Source organism: Rhipicephalus sanguineus, chromosome 5, assembly GCF_013339695.2.
Source record: "Rhipicephalus sanguineus isolate Rsan-2018 chromosome 5, BIME_Rsan_1.4, whole genome shotgun sequence".
Lineage (NCBI taxonomy): Eukaryota > Metazoa > Arthropoda > Arachnida > Ixodida > Ixodidae > Rhipicephalus > Rhipicephalus sanguineus.
In genome coordinates this window covers 15639564-15657131 of record NC_051180.1, presented here as the reverse complement: position 1 = coordinate 15657131, position 17568 = coordinate 15639564, and the positions used below count along the sequence as shown (strand labels likewise).

The 17568-nt window shown below is 47.1% G+C and overlaps 1 protein-coding gene across 3 annotated transcripts in view; it reads right to left on the bottom strand.

Annotated features, from left to right (window-relative positions):
- Positions 1-842: 842 nt before the first annotated feature.
- Positions 843-17568, bottom strand: part of LOC119393270 (acetylcholinesterase-1) — a 70379-nt gene continuing 53653 nt past the window's right edge. For all 3 annotated transcript variants that reach the window (XM_037660203.2, XM_049416177.1, XM_049416179.1), the window contains exons 2-3: positions 5414-5563; positions 843-1214 (exon numbers count right to left, since the gene is read on the bottom strand). In XM_037660203.2, the coding sequence (XP_037516131.1) occupies positions 1028-1214; positions 5414-5563 (337 nt within the window). In that variant the 3' untranslated portion in view covers positions 843-1027. The remainder of the gene's footprint in view (positions 1215-5413; positions 5564-17568) is intronic.

Genomic DNA, 17568 nt, shown 5'->3' with positions numbered 1-17568 from the left:
CGTCACTTGTGAGCTCTTCAGTATTCCACTGCAAAAGATCTGACAATGAATGAATTTTACTGGTGAGTTTTCACCACTTTAAATCAGGCTGGCAACATTCCAGTGTTCTATGCTATACTGTAACTGAACAGCTATTAACCCATCACGTGCGCACCTGAAAAAATTTGACCATCTACGTTAGGATTTTAAGCTCCCGCAATGAAATAAGGAAAGCCTACAGAATATACCGCCGAACCTGCTCTGCTGAATCATTGATAATAAATATTGTTTATGTAAAGCACTAACAAATTTTGTGTTTACATTAAGATCATTCTGTAGTCAGATGAACATTTCGAACAAAAAAATGAACAGATACCTAAGGTATGCGCAACGCACATGCGTTATTGGGGATCTGTGTGGTGCAACCGCTGTAGTGCTAAAACCGTAAGCAAATGATTATTTAACACGCAGCCAGTGCAATACTAAGGGTGTCAGTGCTTATAAGGATAACAGCAAGCAAGCAAGCCACATGCCTGCAGAGGTTTACCGTGTTGACTGCGCTATAAAATTTAGGGCGTCTCACAATAAATCCGCATACTGCCTCTCATACTCTTCTGCTTTCTTTCGGTTACATATGACACAACACTCTCAATGTAACAAACGTACTGCTATAATCACGTGGCCATTATGTTCACCAGTTTTTCACTCCGACACCATCTCCACCTGGTCACAACATAAGTACTTTCTCGCCCACACTACGATTACCACCGGAAAATGGAGGGCCGTTTTCGCCATCTTATAGCCTTGAATCACCATTTACATAAGTATTTTCGAAAACCCACACGCAACTCTCACGGACTGTGTTTTTCACAGACGCGGCTCAGGTAGCCTAGCACGGTGACAGGGTACAGATACACCTGAGAAGCACAAAGTGTTCTTGCAACGCCGATGGAAAAAAGCGTGCACTTCCATGCGCGCCAGGAATTGAAACACTACGAAGCCGAGAGAACACCAGTTCACGCTTTCTAGACCACGGCACTCGTTCTTCTCACGATCGGTTGAAGGCGATGGCGAAGAGCATTGACGCCAGAGCCGCGGCCGATGACAGCGGACCCGTGGATGCCGAAGACTCGACGAAGTTGTCGAGTGGTCGCAGCGGCTTGCCAGGGCGCTTCTCTGGGATGCGCTTGGGCGTCGGCTTGTGCTTGGGAGCGGGCGTCGTTGGTGCTGGTTGCCTGCGTAGAGAGAAAAAAAAAATGTCGGGCCGTGAATACAGCGAGTGAAAGAGCCGAATGCTTCTTTCCGGTAGAAAATATACGCACAAGCGTGCAATCTAAACAAGCGCAAAATCCAAGCGAATTGAGAAATATCCTGCAACCATGCAGTATTTGGAAATTCTTCCGAGAAACTTGTAATTCCAGACGTACCCGTAGCACGTTAGCACGCATATGGTCCTCGACTGCTCACCCGAACGTCGCGGGATCGAGTCTCAGCCGCGGCGGCCGTGTTTCGATGAAGGCGAAATGCTTGAGGCCCGTGTACTTAGGCTTAGGCGCATGTTAAAAAACACCTGACGGCCGAAATTTCCGGAGGCCTCCTCTACGGCGTCCCTCATAATCATATCGTAATTTCTTGGCGTATAGCCCGAACAATTATATTAGACATGTCCTCAGACAACGTTACTTCGAATTTGTTAATTTCTTACATGCTAACCCGTATCACCAAATACAGTTTCAAACTTATGCTATAGGGTTTGTGATGTCGGTTCTGCTAGGGCAACTAAATAAATAAACAAATAAATAAATAACACACAGTCACACGTTTTTGCACGCTTGCAACAATTTCGCGGCACCATTATTAACGCGTGAAAGCGAAATACCGAGCACGATTTCAGTTCAAATTGCAGCAAACAACCCTCTTATGCTAATATTCTTCGTGTTTTAAGAAGCGGCAGTGTAGATTCCTCTTCTCCTATAGGTTGCGTTCGCTAATAAAAATGGAGTGTTTCAACTTCCAGACAACAAACACAGAAGGCGTAAATGTTTCTTCAAGAAATATTGGCTGTTTGAAGTTCTCACATACTGCGTAATAATGACGACGGGCTTCTGAGATAGCATAGTCAACTTCATTTCACTTTTCAGATAGCAGCAATAAACACGACACACTGGCCCATCTTGTACTTTCGAGCCCATTGCTGAATGCATTAAAAGAAATAGTTATCGCGGATTAGGAATTCGTGTCCGACACGGCTTCAGCCAACTACCCGACCTTGACGGGGCTTCCGCATTTGTTTGCGATATCGCTATGCTAATCCTTAATCCGATTAACCGTACAACTTTACGGATTTGCTTTCACGTTTATTAATGAATGCGGAAGAAGATAATGCCTAATGCTCAAGGATAGGTCATAGAAAACTTGGGCTGCTCTTTTCCAATGCCGAATGCGCACTTCGTAAAATGAATAAGGAAAAGTAACTGGATACTGTCGCAATGGAAGAATGCTCCGTTGCGTGCTCAATCCTACGCACAATCTCATTTATAGCCTATGGAGCGTTTACTGCAAGGTCCAGGGTGGTATCATTTGCACATCGAAAGTGATTTTTGTTCTTGTTTTGTCCTACGAAAGACTTTCCCAAAACAAGCTGTTTGTGGTCGAAAAGCGACCACAAACAGCTTATCTACTGTGTAGCGGGACTACCCTAAGTGTTTGTAAGCAAGGGCCTTAACGGCCGGCTAATTAAGGTCACATGTAGTAGTAAGGCATGTATTATTTCTCTTTTCTTGGTTGTCTAAGCTGCTCCGTGCAAACAGGTCTGCTATTGTTCCGGAACCGTGCACACCACACGCAACAAACCTTTCCATAACCGCTTTCTTTCCTTGTTTAGCCAAGGTCAGAGCACTGTTCTTCAAACAAGCATCGGAGAGAACGCGCCTCCTTTCTCAGGAGTGTTCGCTACCAGTCGTTCATCTCAATCTAAGCATCGAATGCTATGTGGCGTGTCGAAAGACTCTCTGGGTAACCAAGGCACTGGAGAAGGCGGATAAGAACTAGTCCATATCCCTGGATATGAACGCAGAAGAAAATCTACATTTGCTACACAATCCAATCAAATACCAAGGCTCCACAGACGTGGGTCTTGTTTGATGGTTGCTGTGGGCAGCAACCAGAAGTTCTAATAGGATTTGGGTAGTCTACTCGCTACAAACAAATATGCGCTAGGTTCATAATACACATGACAATGAACAAGCCCTCCGCCATGGTAATATTTAATAAAAATAATTCTTTGGGCTTTACTTCCCAAAACCCTGATATGATTATGAGGGACGATGTGATTATGGGGAGCATGTTTCAATAAACACTTTTGTTTCTCATAACACATGGTTAGCCGCACTAAGGTATCCTATTAGGAAGTCATTCGAATGCCCCGCAACTTAGAAAAATATTTCAATGAGAAAATATTTTTCTTAAAACTAAAAAAAAATCTCTAAAAAAGCTTCTCAGATTTGCGTCACCTTCCCAAAGATCTGTTGAACGATTAGTAATGTGGTTGCACATACGAAAATAGTTTGGTGACTCACATATCTGAGTGGGTTAGGCACGTTAAAGCCCAACTTCTTCTCTCTATAAAAAGAATGCGTATCCCAAATGCGCAGATGAACATCCAATAGTTGCGAGAATGTGCTTAGTAACCGCGGCAAATTGACACAAGGCTTCCAACTTCGTGGTGGGAATTACTAACTCGAGCTTGCAGTCTTTACATTCCAGCCTATTAATGGAATTCTGCCGGATAGAACAACAGAATCGCTTAAGTTCTTCGCAGTTTTAGATGCGAAGCATCTCTTGCTCGGGGGTATGTCCCGCGGCGTCGGCGTGGGCGTCCGCACTCACATTACGCATGCGCAACTCTCCTCCTTCCCTCTCTCGAACAGCTGCGCGTTGCTCTCTCCACTTCTCTCCCAGCAGCTGCTTGCGCTTCTCCTGCGTTCTCGCTTCTGCTCTCGCGGCGCATGCGCTACTCTCCTCCTCTAGTCTCCTCTCCTTCAAGTGGTAAAGCGCTGCGCGCGTCAGCGCTTGCTTCGGTTGACTCCTTTGAAATGCGGGCTCGACATGCCGAAATTCTCTCCTGCGCAACGTCGCGATGAGCGCCAGCGCATGCGCGTCCCCTCCCCCTCTCTCTCCTCTCCTACACTGCCACCCTCTCGCGCGCCTGTCGACCGCATTCCCCGCTCGCCCTGTGAGAATTAACGGCCAGGCTAGAGGGAAGACACGTCGCGCGTAGTGTTCCTCTTCGCGTTCCACGACGCAAGGTCGGTAGCATGCCCAACGAACGCCAACGGAACGCGATCGTGCAAGTGCTCCGGCTTCGCATCGCTTCATAGTCCTCTTTAGCGGGAGATGGTGTAATTTTTTAAAAGTTTTACTCTTCGTTTGCCTGCCTTGAGACTACGAAACAGCTAACGCGCAGCGAAACGTTCAAAAGCCCTAAAAGCAACTGGCACCCCGATGTCTGTGACGAGCCTTGGCCGACATTCGTCAATGGCGTTATTATGAATGCCATGCCTTCGTCGAAGCATTGACTATACATCAGAGACTAGTTGTTTCGCAATGATGGCGTAAACAGCTATACAATGACCGTCGTACTTCGTGCAAGGGGCGGGGCGCGTGTGGTCATTTCACAGAGCACTACGATGCAGTATCGCAAAGGGAAGATTCGGTTGCCACAGTAACACTAAGATCCAATCCGCTGGCACTGCTTAGCATCACAAAGGCGGAAACGCGAGCTCTCGTGAAATATATTGTTTTAGCCAAATGAGGGACCTCTTTCAGGCGTCGTATCCCGCGTCTTTCACCCGACCTAACATAGACTGCGATGAAGTCGTCCTAACGCAGTTTATTTTCCACGTTCAGGTACTAAACTGCATCTTAGCGTAGCTTTTTTTCTCATGAATCCTACCACGGATTAAAATGACCTGCCTGTTCATGTCCCCTTGATCACTTAAATCTCAAGTTTCGAGAATACCATGGATAAATACCAACTATCAAATCGCACCATCAGACCAGTTTGCCATTTTCTGCCCCTGCCTTACGTAATGTTCGTATTACATTACCTGTGATGTGCGTACAGTAAATATATCATATTAATAAATCGGGAACAAATTTCTAAAGTGGTCATTGAGGATCCATCAAGGATATCTTATTAATGTTAGTGACATGTTAACTTAACGTAGCTTTCATGTTTAACGTTCAATTTAGAATGTAAGGGTGACTTGGCTACAAAATCCTCAATAAGTTGCATTATGCTTGTTCACCAACATAAAAAAACTGCGTTTCGTTCAGATACTTCTTATCATCTCCAATGTCGGCTGCGGCTCCTGCAACCAAATACAACATATGCACGTCTGAAAGATACCGTAATTTAAGGGCGTAATCGTACCTCTTGATAAGGTACGGCTCCCAGAGGTGGCATTTCTTGGACCTTGGTCCATACGCAACGCTGTAGTCGTTCGGCTTGAGTATGACGTACGCCTTGTTCTCTTTGGTGTACTTGGGCCACTCCATGTCACTCTTCGGAATCTTTGGTTTTCTGCATCACAGAGACAAGAAAAAAAATCAAATTTGGAACGCAACGCGTGACAGTGATCCGTGGCACAAAGTAATCCAACAGAGCTTAGTTTTCTGTCGTATAACAACGTTTTGTGAAACAATGTCACCAACGAGATTAATATCGAAATAATAGAGCAAACTGTGTTTCCTAGGAACCATGCCACCGTGTATAATAAACACAGTGACACTAAGTGTCATGACTTTTTTACTTGTCGTTGTTGAGGTTGTTGCTGTTTAACTGCCGCATACATATTCAAACGTAGGCTGCATTAGATCCGGCTATACCAATATATAGTTATATAGATTGTACCACCCACTTCTTCGCAAATACATGTGTACATTACACAAACAAACAACACACAAAGTGTACATCACCTAAGGTCACGCAGTTGACGCGCTAAAATGTACAAACGACTTTTGCAAAGCAAAATACCCCTTCGTCTCGTTCTCCCAACCATGTTTTGCCCTGGTCACTCTAACGTATTTGCCCCAGTGAATCGATGACATTCCACATTGTTCAAGTTAAGAGAAAAAAAAAACATTTGACGCAAACTCAATACCGACGTGTTGTCTAACCTGTAACACCTAACAGGTTAGACAACACGTCGTCATTACAGCATCTATTTCTGCGGGCCGTCGGGCAGTGACACGAAAGACATTACAACGTCCTATGTCTACTTATTCACGGCCAGTACAAGGCTAATAATATAGATCGTAGGCCGGTGACGCAAAACACGAGGGCACACCAGAAATACACGGGAAGCCGACGTCAACACCTCTCATCCGTAAGCCGCTCTGTCATGAAGCAGGGCCATCAACGCTCAATTACAGTGCCCGTCAGTACGCGCTTTGACGAAATACGCTATTGCCCTTTATTTCAACGAAGCAGATTGAAGGGTTTGCTGGGATTCACTAGAGGCATAACACCAAACAAGGTGGCTGCTTGAGCGGACTTGCGGCTTTCCGTGAGCGTCATGAAATCAGCATTCCGTCAGATTACGTCATTCGGTGACGTAGTTCATAGCCGTCCAATAGAGTCGATCAACTGGGAAATCATGCAGCAATGCAAATCCAGAGGAACCAATGACGTATTTGAAAAATTCGTATAATTCTCACGACCGAAAAAAAAATAAAAAGCAAGAAAGACAAGACTCGCACTTATGTTCAAGGAAACCCGAATAATGGCCTGTGCGCCCTGCTTTGGGGTATAGCAACGAGAGCAAGGCCAATGCAGCCACGCGTGTGGCGTTTAGCGGTCATTACAAGTCGCACGCGCTTAGCCGAGAAAAAGCACAAATTAAGGAGAGTGGCGATAGCGCAATTACGGACTACCGAACGGTGTCGGCAAACGGGACGATCAGTGTAGGCCCGCGGAGCTATGAAACCCTCTGCAAGCGAATTACGAGCATGCGAAGGCAAGCAAGGTCGCCTTATTGAGGTGGCGCGGGTGCAGCCTTGCACCTTGGCTCCAGCGAGGCCCAACCACGGTGGATAGACCAGCTGGCGCCAACGGAACCCAACGATGGTTATTTATCATGCGTGTTTTGGTTGCATCGATTAACGCTAACTGGCAACCATGTTTTAATCACTAGCTCACAGGCTTTTGGATTACGGTTGTGCACCACAGTAGAAAGTGGTCGAGGTAAGAAACTACTGAGTGCGGCAACTTGAGAGACGCAATTTTCATTGTCTTTCATACAATGAGGTATAAAAAAACACCATCGACAAGTTTAATGTTGCCTCGTGTCCTCCATGCCACAGCTAACAATTTCCCCTTGTATTAAGCTGCCAGCAAGAAGGCAAACTTAAAACTATTTCAGCTTTGGTTTTTTTTTGTGGCACATACCTAATGCATAACTCATAACTGCGCCTCACAATTTATTAAAAATGTTGCCATCTGGAAGAACAGCAAGATGCTGAGACTGCGCGAAAGGTAGATCCACGAAGCTCCAATTTATAAAATCTGCCGTACACACGGCGAGTTAATTCTGCAGTTAGTTTTGCTTGTCAAGACACTTCGTTTAAGTGATGCTTCATTCCTCAAGATTCTTACTGGCGTTCATGATTCAGCAAGGGCCGAAACGCCGCCTATCAAGATGTGCTTCAACAAATAACGGTTGTGCAGAAACAGAGCTCCGATGATGAAATGCGCGGCTTGTACGCGTCAGTATGACTCACCCAGTCCAAGAGAATTCAGCCAGGGCTTTGATGAGCTCATCTGAAAAAGTTAATTCCTCGGGCGTCACCGAGAACGTCTTTCGCAAGAGCTCACCGAACGAGTCATTCTGCTTCTGCACTACTTGCTTGTCAACTCTCAAAGTGCCCAGGAAGAATGGCAAGTCGTCGTTGTGGGTCACAGACACCCACTTTTCCCAGAAGCTGTAAGATGGCCTGTGGTTGAACACGTAACGAAAGAGAGACACCTTGTCCTTTAGGGCAGCCTGCGCGAACAAGTCCGTAGCGCAGATAAAGCTCAGGTCTGTGATTACTTCGGACAAAGCTCTGAGCATCTCCAGTTCGGAAACTTGCTGGGCGCTGCCGAAGTACGCGTCCTCGAACTGCAAACTGTTGGACAGGCTCACGCGGAAGAAGTTGCGAAGGAAAACCCTGAGTATGGTGCGGCCATCGACGGAGCCTTTGAGCCACTTCAACTTTGAGTACATGGCACTCACGAGCACAGCACCGTCGTCCTGCGTGGTGCCGAAAAAGATGTCTTTCACATTCATCCGGGTTTTATCCAGATCGATTGGGCTGTGTGGAAGAAACGAATCTCCATAGCCAGGAAGAATAGTGATGTACCGATAGGCCATGCTGCTCTCAACGTCGTGAACCAGTCGCTGGGCGTCTGCCTTGCGAAGGCAGTCCAAAGCAGTATCGATCTTTTCTTTGCCGGAGAGATAAAAATTTGTGCAATTCATAGCCGTAGAGATGGCTTGAAAGTTTTCGTGCTGATCAATTTTCTCCGAATAAGCCAGTGTGCCCGGAGTCCCACTGAGGAGCACAGCCCGCTGAAAGAGACCTCGACTCAGCTCGGATATGATGTGGTACGAGACAGAGACAGCGCCAGCGCTCTGCCCTGCCAACGTAACCGCACCGGGATCACCGCCGAAGGCGCGCGCATTGTTCTGCACCCAACGAAGAGCCTCTACCTGGTCGTACAAACCCATATTACCTTCCGCTCCAGGCACTGAAGCATTGAGGAAACCTAGCGGGCCAAGCCTGTAGTTGAAGCTCACGAAAATGACGTTGGCACGTGCGGCGAACTCGAGTCCATCGTACAGAAATAGAGAGCTCGAACCCCAAGTGAAAAGGCCTCCATAGATGAATACAAAGACGGGAAGCGTATTCTGGCAAGTAGTGGCGACGGTGGTGGCGTTTTCGCTACTTCCGTTACAGTCACGCCTGGGTCGCCACACGTTTAATCTGAGGCAGTCTTCGACCGAGTTGGACATGTCAATCTTGGCATCGTCCGTGACAACGAAGTCCGTCTGAACGCAGCCCGGGTTCATGGTGTCGGCGCGGAATACGCCGCTCCACGGAACCGCGGGCAGCGGCTTCATAAATCTTCGCTCACCGACCGGAGGCTGCCCGTAAGGAATGCCCAGATAGGCGTCCACGTCTATGCCGTTGGCGCGCAGTCTCTTGCCGACAACGTCGCCAGCCGTGGTTCTGATCACGGGCACATCTTCAGCCGCGGCTCCGGCCGACGATGCGACGAAGACAGCCAACGTAAAGAGCGAACAGACCTTTAGCGCCATGATACGTCTTGTTGATTCGATGCGCAGAGATGATTTCCTGCTTAGGCCCGAAACGTACCCACGACCTTGAAGAAGAGGGAACGGACAGGCGCGCGCGTGTACCTACAAAATGAACACGCCAATGGGCGGGAGCGTGTCAAAGGTGGGCACGTTCAATGTCAACTCCCGGCGGCGACGGCGGCTGTCAGGCCGCGACGATTCGCAGCGAGACCGTCACAGTGTATGAGAATAGCGAAGTCCGCGCCCACAGGACGATCAGCGTCACTTTACGCGGAGAGCAGGTTTCGGCCGTGTTCCATACAGAAAGGTACCCGCCCCACGTGGCGGTATATATATAAACAACTTTCTCTCGCCCGCGATTTCACTCCCTCTCCGCTGCCGAAGGCTCGGGAATGCTGCGATGCCCCTTCGGCGCAGCCTCCGGTGCCCCTTCATCGTAGCCAGCCCTGCCCGTTGCCCCTCCGTCAAGGATGGACAAGGGTCAGTGGCCAGCTGCACGCCACTAGAAGGACAGCAGCCATTTGATGAAACTCCCGACCTTCAACGAAAGGCCAAGGCAGACACTGAACGCCGAATGACTGCTCCTATAACGTGCGAAGAATTTTAACAGTCGTTCCTTTAAACGTTTGCCACAGAAAATGTCGATATTTCAACCGGCAATTGATTTTCACAATACGACAAAGAAATAACTATGAAAATGAGGGGGTGGGGGGAGATCCTAAGGCACATTTGTACTATATAATGGCCTCCACGATTTCATCTTTCTACTTAAAGAAAAGTTCTCGTAAGCGCAAAAAAGAAAGCCGCTGTGGGTGTGCAGATAAGTTGCGTCACAGCTTCAAATTTCTATATGCTTCGGTGGCACGTTGCAAATGAAAACGGTGATAAATACAGCTTTGTCATGCTGCATTTACGATCAAAACAACTTCGGACGAAAGCGTCATAATGAAACGTGCTCCGTCCGAAGACTCGACCGCAACTAAGCGTTAGATGCTCGTGGCTTGCGTTATAAACTTCTACTAGCCAGGTTACTTTTGCTGCGAATAATATTCACAAAACGTGACTGGTGAATGGAAAACCTTGGAGAAACGAAAAAAGATCATTACAGCCTAACGAGGCTGAGTGGAGGTGTGAATTCTTGCGCCAGCCTACTGCACGTATATTGCAAAGCGGCATTACCAATAGTCCAACAATTTAGGAAAGTCTGCACACAAGAGAAAAGGTATAGACTGCTGTTTTGCAGGCCCACCTCTCTCTTTCTATAAGTGCAGAGCAATGTCTTCTTTTCAAAATTGAATTCAGACACAGAGCTGAGTTAACCTTGCGTATGCGGCTGTTGTTAGCAGGCGACAGTATTCATTGATTGAATATTTGTTGCCTCAAAATCCATTACACAAACAATGTGTGTGCCTTTATCGGTTATACCAATGTGAGCATAAAGTGGAATATTATACTAACCACTGACCTTTCAACATCCATATGCTTAGGTCATAAGAACATAAAATTATAGCCTTTAACGTCCCAAATTTGGCCCGATGGTTATAGCACAACTCAGTAGAACGCAGAAGACTTTTTCCCACTTGAGAGAGAGAGAGAGAGGAATGTTTTAATGAAATGCTGGAGATGTTTGCCTGGCTATTCGCCTGACATGCTACTACACGTGATCCAGGGTGATGATTATGATATATACACTGATAACCACACACACATACATAGACTACACTGTTGTTTTTAACAACACTTAGCTAAATAACCAGATTTCACCAGCATTCTTACATTCTATCGGCTGTAATACAAATGCGGTGGCGTATATAAATGTGTGAGCATGAAAGCCGCTACATCGTGCCCAACGTAACAAATACTCGGCCACTTTGCTTTTGAATAAGGGTATTTACGTGTGGGCAACAGCAAAGTATCTTTGTTGGGTTGGCAATTTCTTATCGGCTGTGTTAAATTGACCGCTTTGCTTGGCATAGTTGTAAGTTAGAGTTCATTCATTTATTTATTTATTTTCAAATTTCACTTCAACGTATGGTGTCCTTCTGCGTAGATCGTTTTTAGCAAAAAAAAAATCAAGTTTAATTTTTCTCTTCTGTTTTTTTTTACAGGGGTGTCTGTCGAACGCTTTCTTCTACTGTAGGGATGGTAAAATCTATGAACGATTAATCGATTAATCGATTAAATGTCCGCAATTAATCGATTAAGTGTAATTGATTTCCGCCTTTCGATTATTCGAATTAATCGATTATAGCTATTCGATTAATCGATTACGGCACCCCCCAATCCACCTGCCAACCTGCCCCCTTGGCCGGAGCGCATGACTTCGAGGCACGCTATCCGGAGACGCAGATGCCGTGCTTATCGCCTCTCTTTCACTGCTTTCACTACAGCGCATATTTCTGCGCTAGCAGAACGAGCCTGGAGCTGGCGGCGGCCACACCCCTTAGAGAAAGATATGAACTCGTCCAGAACTCCAAGCACTCCCCAATGCTTCAAGCCCGGACCGGAGGCGGCTCCACCCCATCGAGGCAGAAATGAACTTGCCCGCTTCGCTCCGGCTCACAGTATACTGCTGCTACTGCCTGCTACTGCCTTCACCTCCTTTCCCTTAAGCTGGTTGAGCGTCGCCTGAGTATACGTGGGGCTTGCCTTGCTTGCGTGCTATATTGTGTAATTATTGCACATTGGTGGTTATACTGCTACCTTTGGGATGTCATACTGTCGGGCAATCGGAAGAGGAGCGCAGTGTGGTCGTTGTTCGCAGAAGATGAGAAAACGAAGACTGCAAGGTGTAATAAATGTCGCAAGCGCTTCTCGAAGCCAGCGACGCAGACTCTAAAGATGTCACCAGCTGCACGCCCGCTCTATTCACGTGCCAAAGAGCCATCTCCCCAAAGAAATGTGGTAACGACGAAGCTGGGCAGTGTTGAAGAACCCTCTCCTGACGACACAAATCCGCCTCTTCAGGTAAGTTATCAGTATCTCGCTATTTAGCCAACAGCCATCTCCCGACGACGGACCCCTTGTGTCCAATGTGCGAAAGTGGGAATTTTCGCACACTGGAAACAAGAGGCCCGTCGTCGACACTTTCGAAAGCGGGAATTTTCGATCGTCAGTGCGTCTGATAAAATTATTTGGGTCCATATCAAGCATGAATGATGCCTCTCAAACAAAGAGATATCGGTTTTAAGGCACCCATCAAAAAATGTCGATTAATCGATTAATCGATTAAAACTTTTCCACCGAAAGCAATTAATCGATTAAAGGCTAAATCGGTTAACGATTAACGACTAATCGATTAAAAATTTTAATCGACCATCCCTATTCTGCTGCCAGCTCACAACTTGGAGTGTTTTTCCCCCTTTTACAGACAGGACAATCAATCTTTCATTAAGGAAGATAACGCACAAGAGCCTATTGATTTCACAATTACAAAGAAAGCGTATACGTAAAAATAAAAAAGGTTTTACATGAAGAACTTATGGTTACCTTTTCCTGGTATGAAAGCTTGAAGAAAAATGGCGTTCACTCAGAAAAATTCAAGTCGAAATGACCTGCGTTTGGCATGCGGCAAATGCGAAAGGCACTCTCATTTGTTCAATGGCTGAACCTTTCTTTTTCTTTTTGGCGGAAACTGGTAAACAATTACAGAAGCGACGAAGTTCGCGATGCCTTTGAATACTAACGACTTCAGATAACAGCAGGAAAGGGACGCAAGGGGTTTCAGTGAGTGCGTCTCTCCAAGACGAGCGAATCTGTTTTTGTGTGTCGGACGCGGCGCTTTATGTTCGATCGTAAGATATATCAGCCTATTTTGATCACGAAGTAGCCAGGTGCTTCCTGTTCACTGACCCTCCTTACGAAGTGATATCAGAAGTTCTTGACCCAGAAATAATACATAACCATTACGGCATACTTCACTAGAAGGTTGTGGCGTGAAATCTGATGGGACCGAAGGGACGAGAATGGCTGCGCACGACCATGACGCTGCTAAGTGCCGCCGAATCGCGTGGCACAGGGGAAGGCGCTGCCGAGTGGCTCGCGGCACGATTCGTTGCACCCCATTCGCGTCACACGTCTGTGACTTTATAAGGAATAAATGTTTGGCTAGTTGTTTTTTATTATTATTAATGAAAGTGTAAATAAACGCCAACGAAAGACAGATGACACGAACAAAAGGGGGGGGGGGGGGGCATTCTTCTGCAGGGCTTCTCGCTATCTGCCTTTCTTGCAACAGTCGTTTTTTGCTTGCAATAATTTACCATTTCAGTAACGAATAACCAGCTAGTCCAATAGTTCTTTCTTCTACAGTAGTTTTTTTAACACTTGCGATTAATTGCGATTGGGTATTAGTTGTATTTATGGTTTCTGAGCTTCTCCCCTCCGTAACCTCCGGAGGCCTGCCGTGTCTTCAATTTCTTTTACGTGACAGGCATAGCAGCCGGCGTCACCTTTTCGTGGTAACATCTTAGTCACGTCACTAAGCAACTGGATTCCTTCGAGAGAACGTAAGTTCTCCTGAAATCGGGATTCAAAAGAGCTATTTCATTCACAGATATCTCGCTTGCATCTAGGAACATTTCTATTCGTACATATAGTCACCCAGCGGCTTAGCTTTAATGATGGAGGACATTCATTTTGCGCAAGTCAACGCCAGATATTGTGCGACTAGTCGATGTTCAAAAGATAGAAGAGCAGTCCGCTCAACAAATTTCCTGAACGCTCAAAGGCGAAGTATGCGGATATCTAGACTGTTGGCATTACAGCACCGCATCAGACTACTAAATTCAGGTGGGCGGCGCGCCGAACAAGCTGGCGGATGCATATTAAATGAGCGCTGCGAATGACAAGAACACGCACCAAGATAAATGATTCACAGTGCAGGGTATACTGAGCTCTTCATTTAATTGTTAGGATTGCAACATGACATATATCGCGGATGCCAAGCTGGCTAAACAGTGCTTCAAGGGAACACCGGCTCCTTCGATATGTTCAACGGCGTGGTATTTTCGACACCGGCTGTATACATGGCGTTTGTTACACCGAACAAACGTAGAAGTTTCTGTGAACATCAGAGACCACTTATGCCGACCCTACATCCACAACGGCGGTCTTTAACAAAGTGTGAGACTGGGTTAATTGGTAATTCATCTTCAAGAAGCAGCGCCTGTCTTTGTTCCCTTCTTAGTACGTTGTCCGCTGTAGCGGTAGTGCTGTTTCTTGAAGAAAGTCTTTAATAAGAACGTGTAATTGTTTCTATTGTCAATAACCGCATCATTTCAATCTCGTTGCAACGCAGATGTATTAGGCTGGCAGTTACTTCAGGAATAGCCCGTATATCGGTTGCGAACTGGTTCCAGTTCCAGAATGGAACAGGGATGACAAAGGAACGAAGACCCCGACAAAGAAACGGAGACCAATTATGAACCAACTAGTGCTCATCAAGTTGTCACTAAGGTAAAGGAAGTTCGAGGAAGTTAATTAACCTGACGCGCGTCCGTTTTGCTACCCAGCGCAGGAGGGAGGAGGGTGAGGGGATTAAAAGAAGGAAAGCCGGAACACGAGGGGCGCTGGTTCACCCGAGAGTGCATATAGACTTAATAGAATGCGTGATTGGGCGAGTTGGTGCACTGTCTGAAAATAAAAGCAGAGCGCAAGAAAGGCGGGACACAAGAGACAAGAAGACGGGACGGGAGCTGGGTATTGACGTCACAGTTAATCACTCAAGTCATCAGAGGTCCGTTTCTGGGTCTGAAATATTGTATTCTTGCGTGGCGCTGGATATCGCTAGGGAAATGCACGTGAGGTCCAAGAAGGTAAAAGCGAACCATTTTTTTAACAATGCGAAGAAGCTGGCGATGAATTGTGCTCGCTCCAAACATCTTCAGTGAAAAATAATGAATTAAAAATTCAGTTAGCCAATTATGAAATACTTCAGTAACCATTTGACGTGCTCAGCGCTAGCCGTCAGAAAAAAAAGTATTCTTGAAAGACCACAACTTCATTCTCAGTTTCGCCAGTGCTGGCTTGGATGCGGCTGTGCAATTTGTGAACCGATAGCAGATTTGTGTCAAGGAAGTCTGACGAGGAAAAGCTACAATTTCAACACACGGCGGCACGCATGTCATTTATTGCTTGTGCAAAAAATAAACGACTCTGCGAAGGCTTGTGTCACAACTGCAGTAGTTAGACCGATGAGGGTATCTGTAAGTCAACGAGCAGGCCGCGTCTAAAGTGTCCTTGAATGGAAACCCATCTTGACTGCAGTAGCGTTTTTTCTTTCTCGTTTTTTTTTTTGTGCATCGCAACGCCGTTGCTATACGAACAGCGTTGCAAATGCAAGCCTTTCTGCACATTTGTCCACGTATTTTTTATGTTTTCTTTTGCGTTTTTATTTGGTCGAGATGCGGATGTTATTGAAAGTTATTATACGCTTTTTCGTTTCCACAGCATCTCGAAGAATCGTTCAATGTCACGTTTGGAGAGAAATATCTTTTCCTTCTAAACGTACATTCATAGCACACACTGTTGACGGACTGCGCAATGGGTAATTCACGTCTGCTTTTCATAGCATGCGGCAGTGACGCAGCCTATCATTAGCCATAGTCGAAGGAGCACACCCTCCCAATAAAGGGCTGGATCTTTTGTATCAGTGGAGAGAGCTGGAATCTTTCAGTTGCAGCAAACAGTTACAAGGTCTGTTGGCAGGAGGAAATCACCGTTTTCCTTCTTTTGTTTACAATGTTCTAGAGTAAACAATCGGGTACGAAGGGACTACGAATCGGAACGAGTAAGTAACTACTCCAGCTTCTGTATAAATAGTTCTGTTGGGTATAAATCGCAACGACCGATCACTCGCACTAGGTTTGTATTTCTGCCTACCGTGCATCCGCCACTTCTTCTCCTCCATAAATATTGAGTGGAACAGCCACAGCCTCTTCCCACAGACGAGTGGAATTTTTAATTTCTGTATTGCTTTTTTTTTTACACTCGCTCCATCCCTGCGGCTTCTCTCGCGGTTCTATCGCTATTTTCCGCCCTTCAGGTCATGTTCAAAGATCGTAACTGCTCTGAAGAGACACCCCGAACAGCTTACCCTGTTTTGGTAAAACTCGCCAGAGTGTCCACGAGGTCGTTAGAAAACTGCAGCTCTTTCGAGAGTACGGACTCGTCCGCTTTGATCGTTCCGCTGGTCAGCTTGTCTGTGGTGGCCAGGAAGAAGGGCAGCTCGTCCATATGCGTGGCCGTCACCCACTTGTGCCACATGCTGCGTGCCGGTCGGTGCGTGAACTCGTAGCGCAGCAGCGTGACGTTACTGTCGAGTGCCGACGAGGCGTACAGGTCAGTGCCGCAGTCGAACGCGCCCTCGGTGAGGGGCAGCGAGAGGTTCTTCTCGATCTCCCACTGCTCGTGGGGAGCGCCACTCTCGTCGAAGTAGAGGCGCGAGTACTTGGCACTCGTCGCATAGTCCACGTTGAAGAAGCTTTTCACCGTCACCCTGAACACCGTGGGACCGTCCAGGTTTCCGTTCAGCCACTTGAGCTGGTCCAGCATTGCGTACACCAGGTACGCCCCGTCGTCCTGCGTGGTGCCCAGGAAAATCTCTTTGACGTTGAAAGGGATGTTCAGATCCAGCGGGTTCCGGTGGAGGAAGGTGTCTCCGTAGCCCGGCAATATCGTGACGAACTTGAAGGGGAGAGCCTTGGTCGTTTCTAGTGCGAGCTTGTGAGCATCCCACTTACGCATGCAGCGGACTATCTCGTCTCTCTGGGCCTCCACTGGAAGCTTCGCATCGGCGCAGCCCAGGTGGTAGCTCAAGGTGCGGAAGTTTTGGTGCTGGTCGGCGTGGTCCGAATAGGAGAGGGCCTGCGGTGTGCCGCTGAACAAAGCCGCCCGCTTGAAAAGTCCTCGGCTAAGCTCGGGTTATGATGTGATAGCTTACGGACATTCCTCCGGCGCTGTGTCCGGCTAAGCTGATGGCATCAGGGTCGCCGCCGAAGTGCTTGATGTTTCTGTGAATCCAGCGCAGTGCTTCGAGTTGGTCATACATGCCCATGTTACCTGGAGCTTCCGGCGAAGATGCGTTGAGGAAACCAAACAGGCTGACGCGGTAGTTGAAGTTGACGTACACGACTTGCGCCCGTGCCGCGAAGGCGAGGCCATCGTAGACGCCCAGAGCGCTCGAACCCCAAACGAAGAGTCCACCGTAGACGAAAGTGAAAACTGG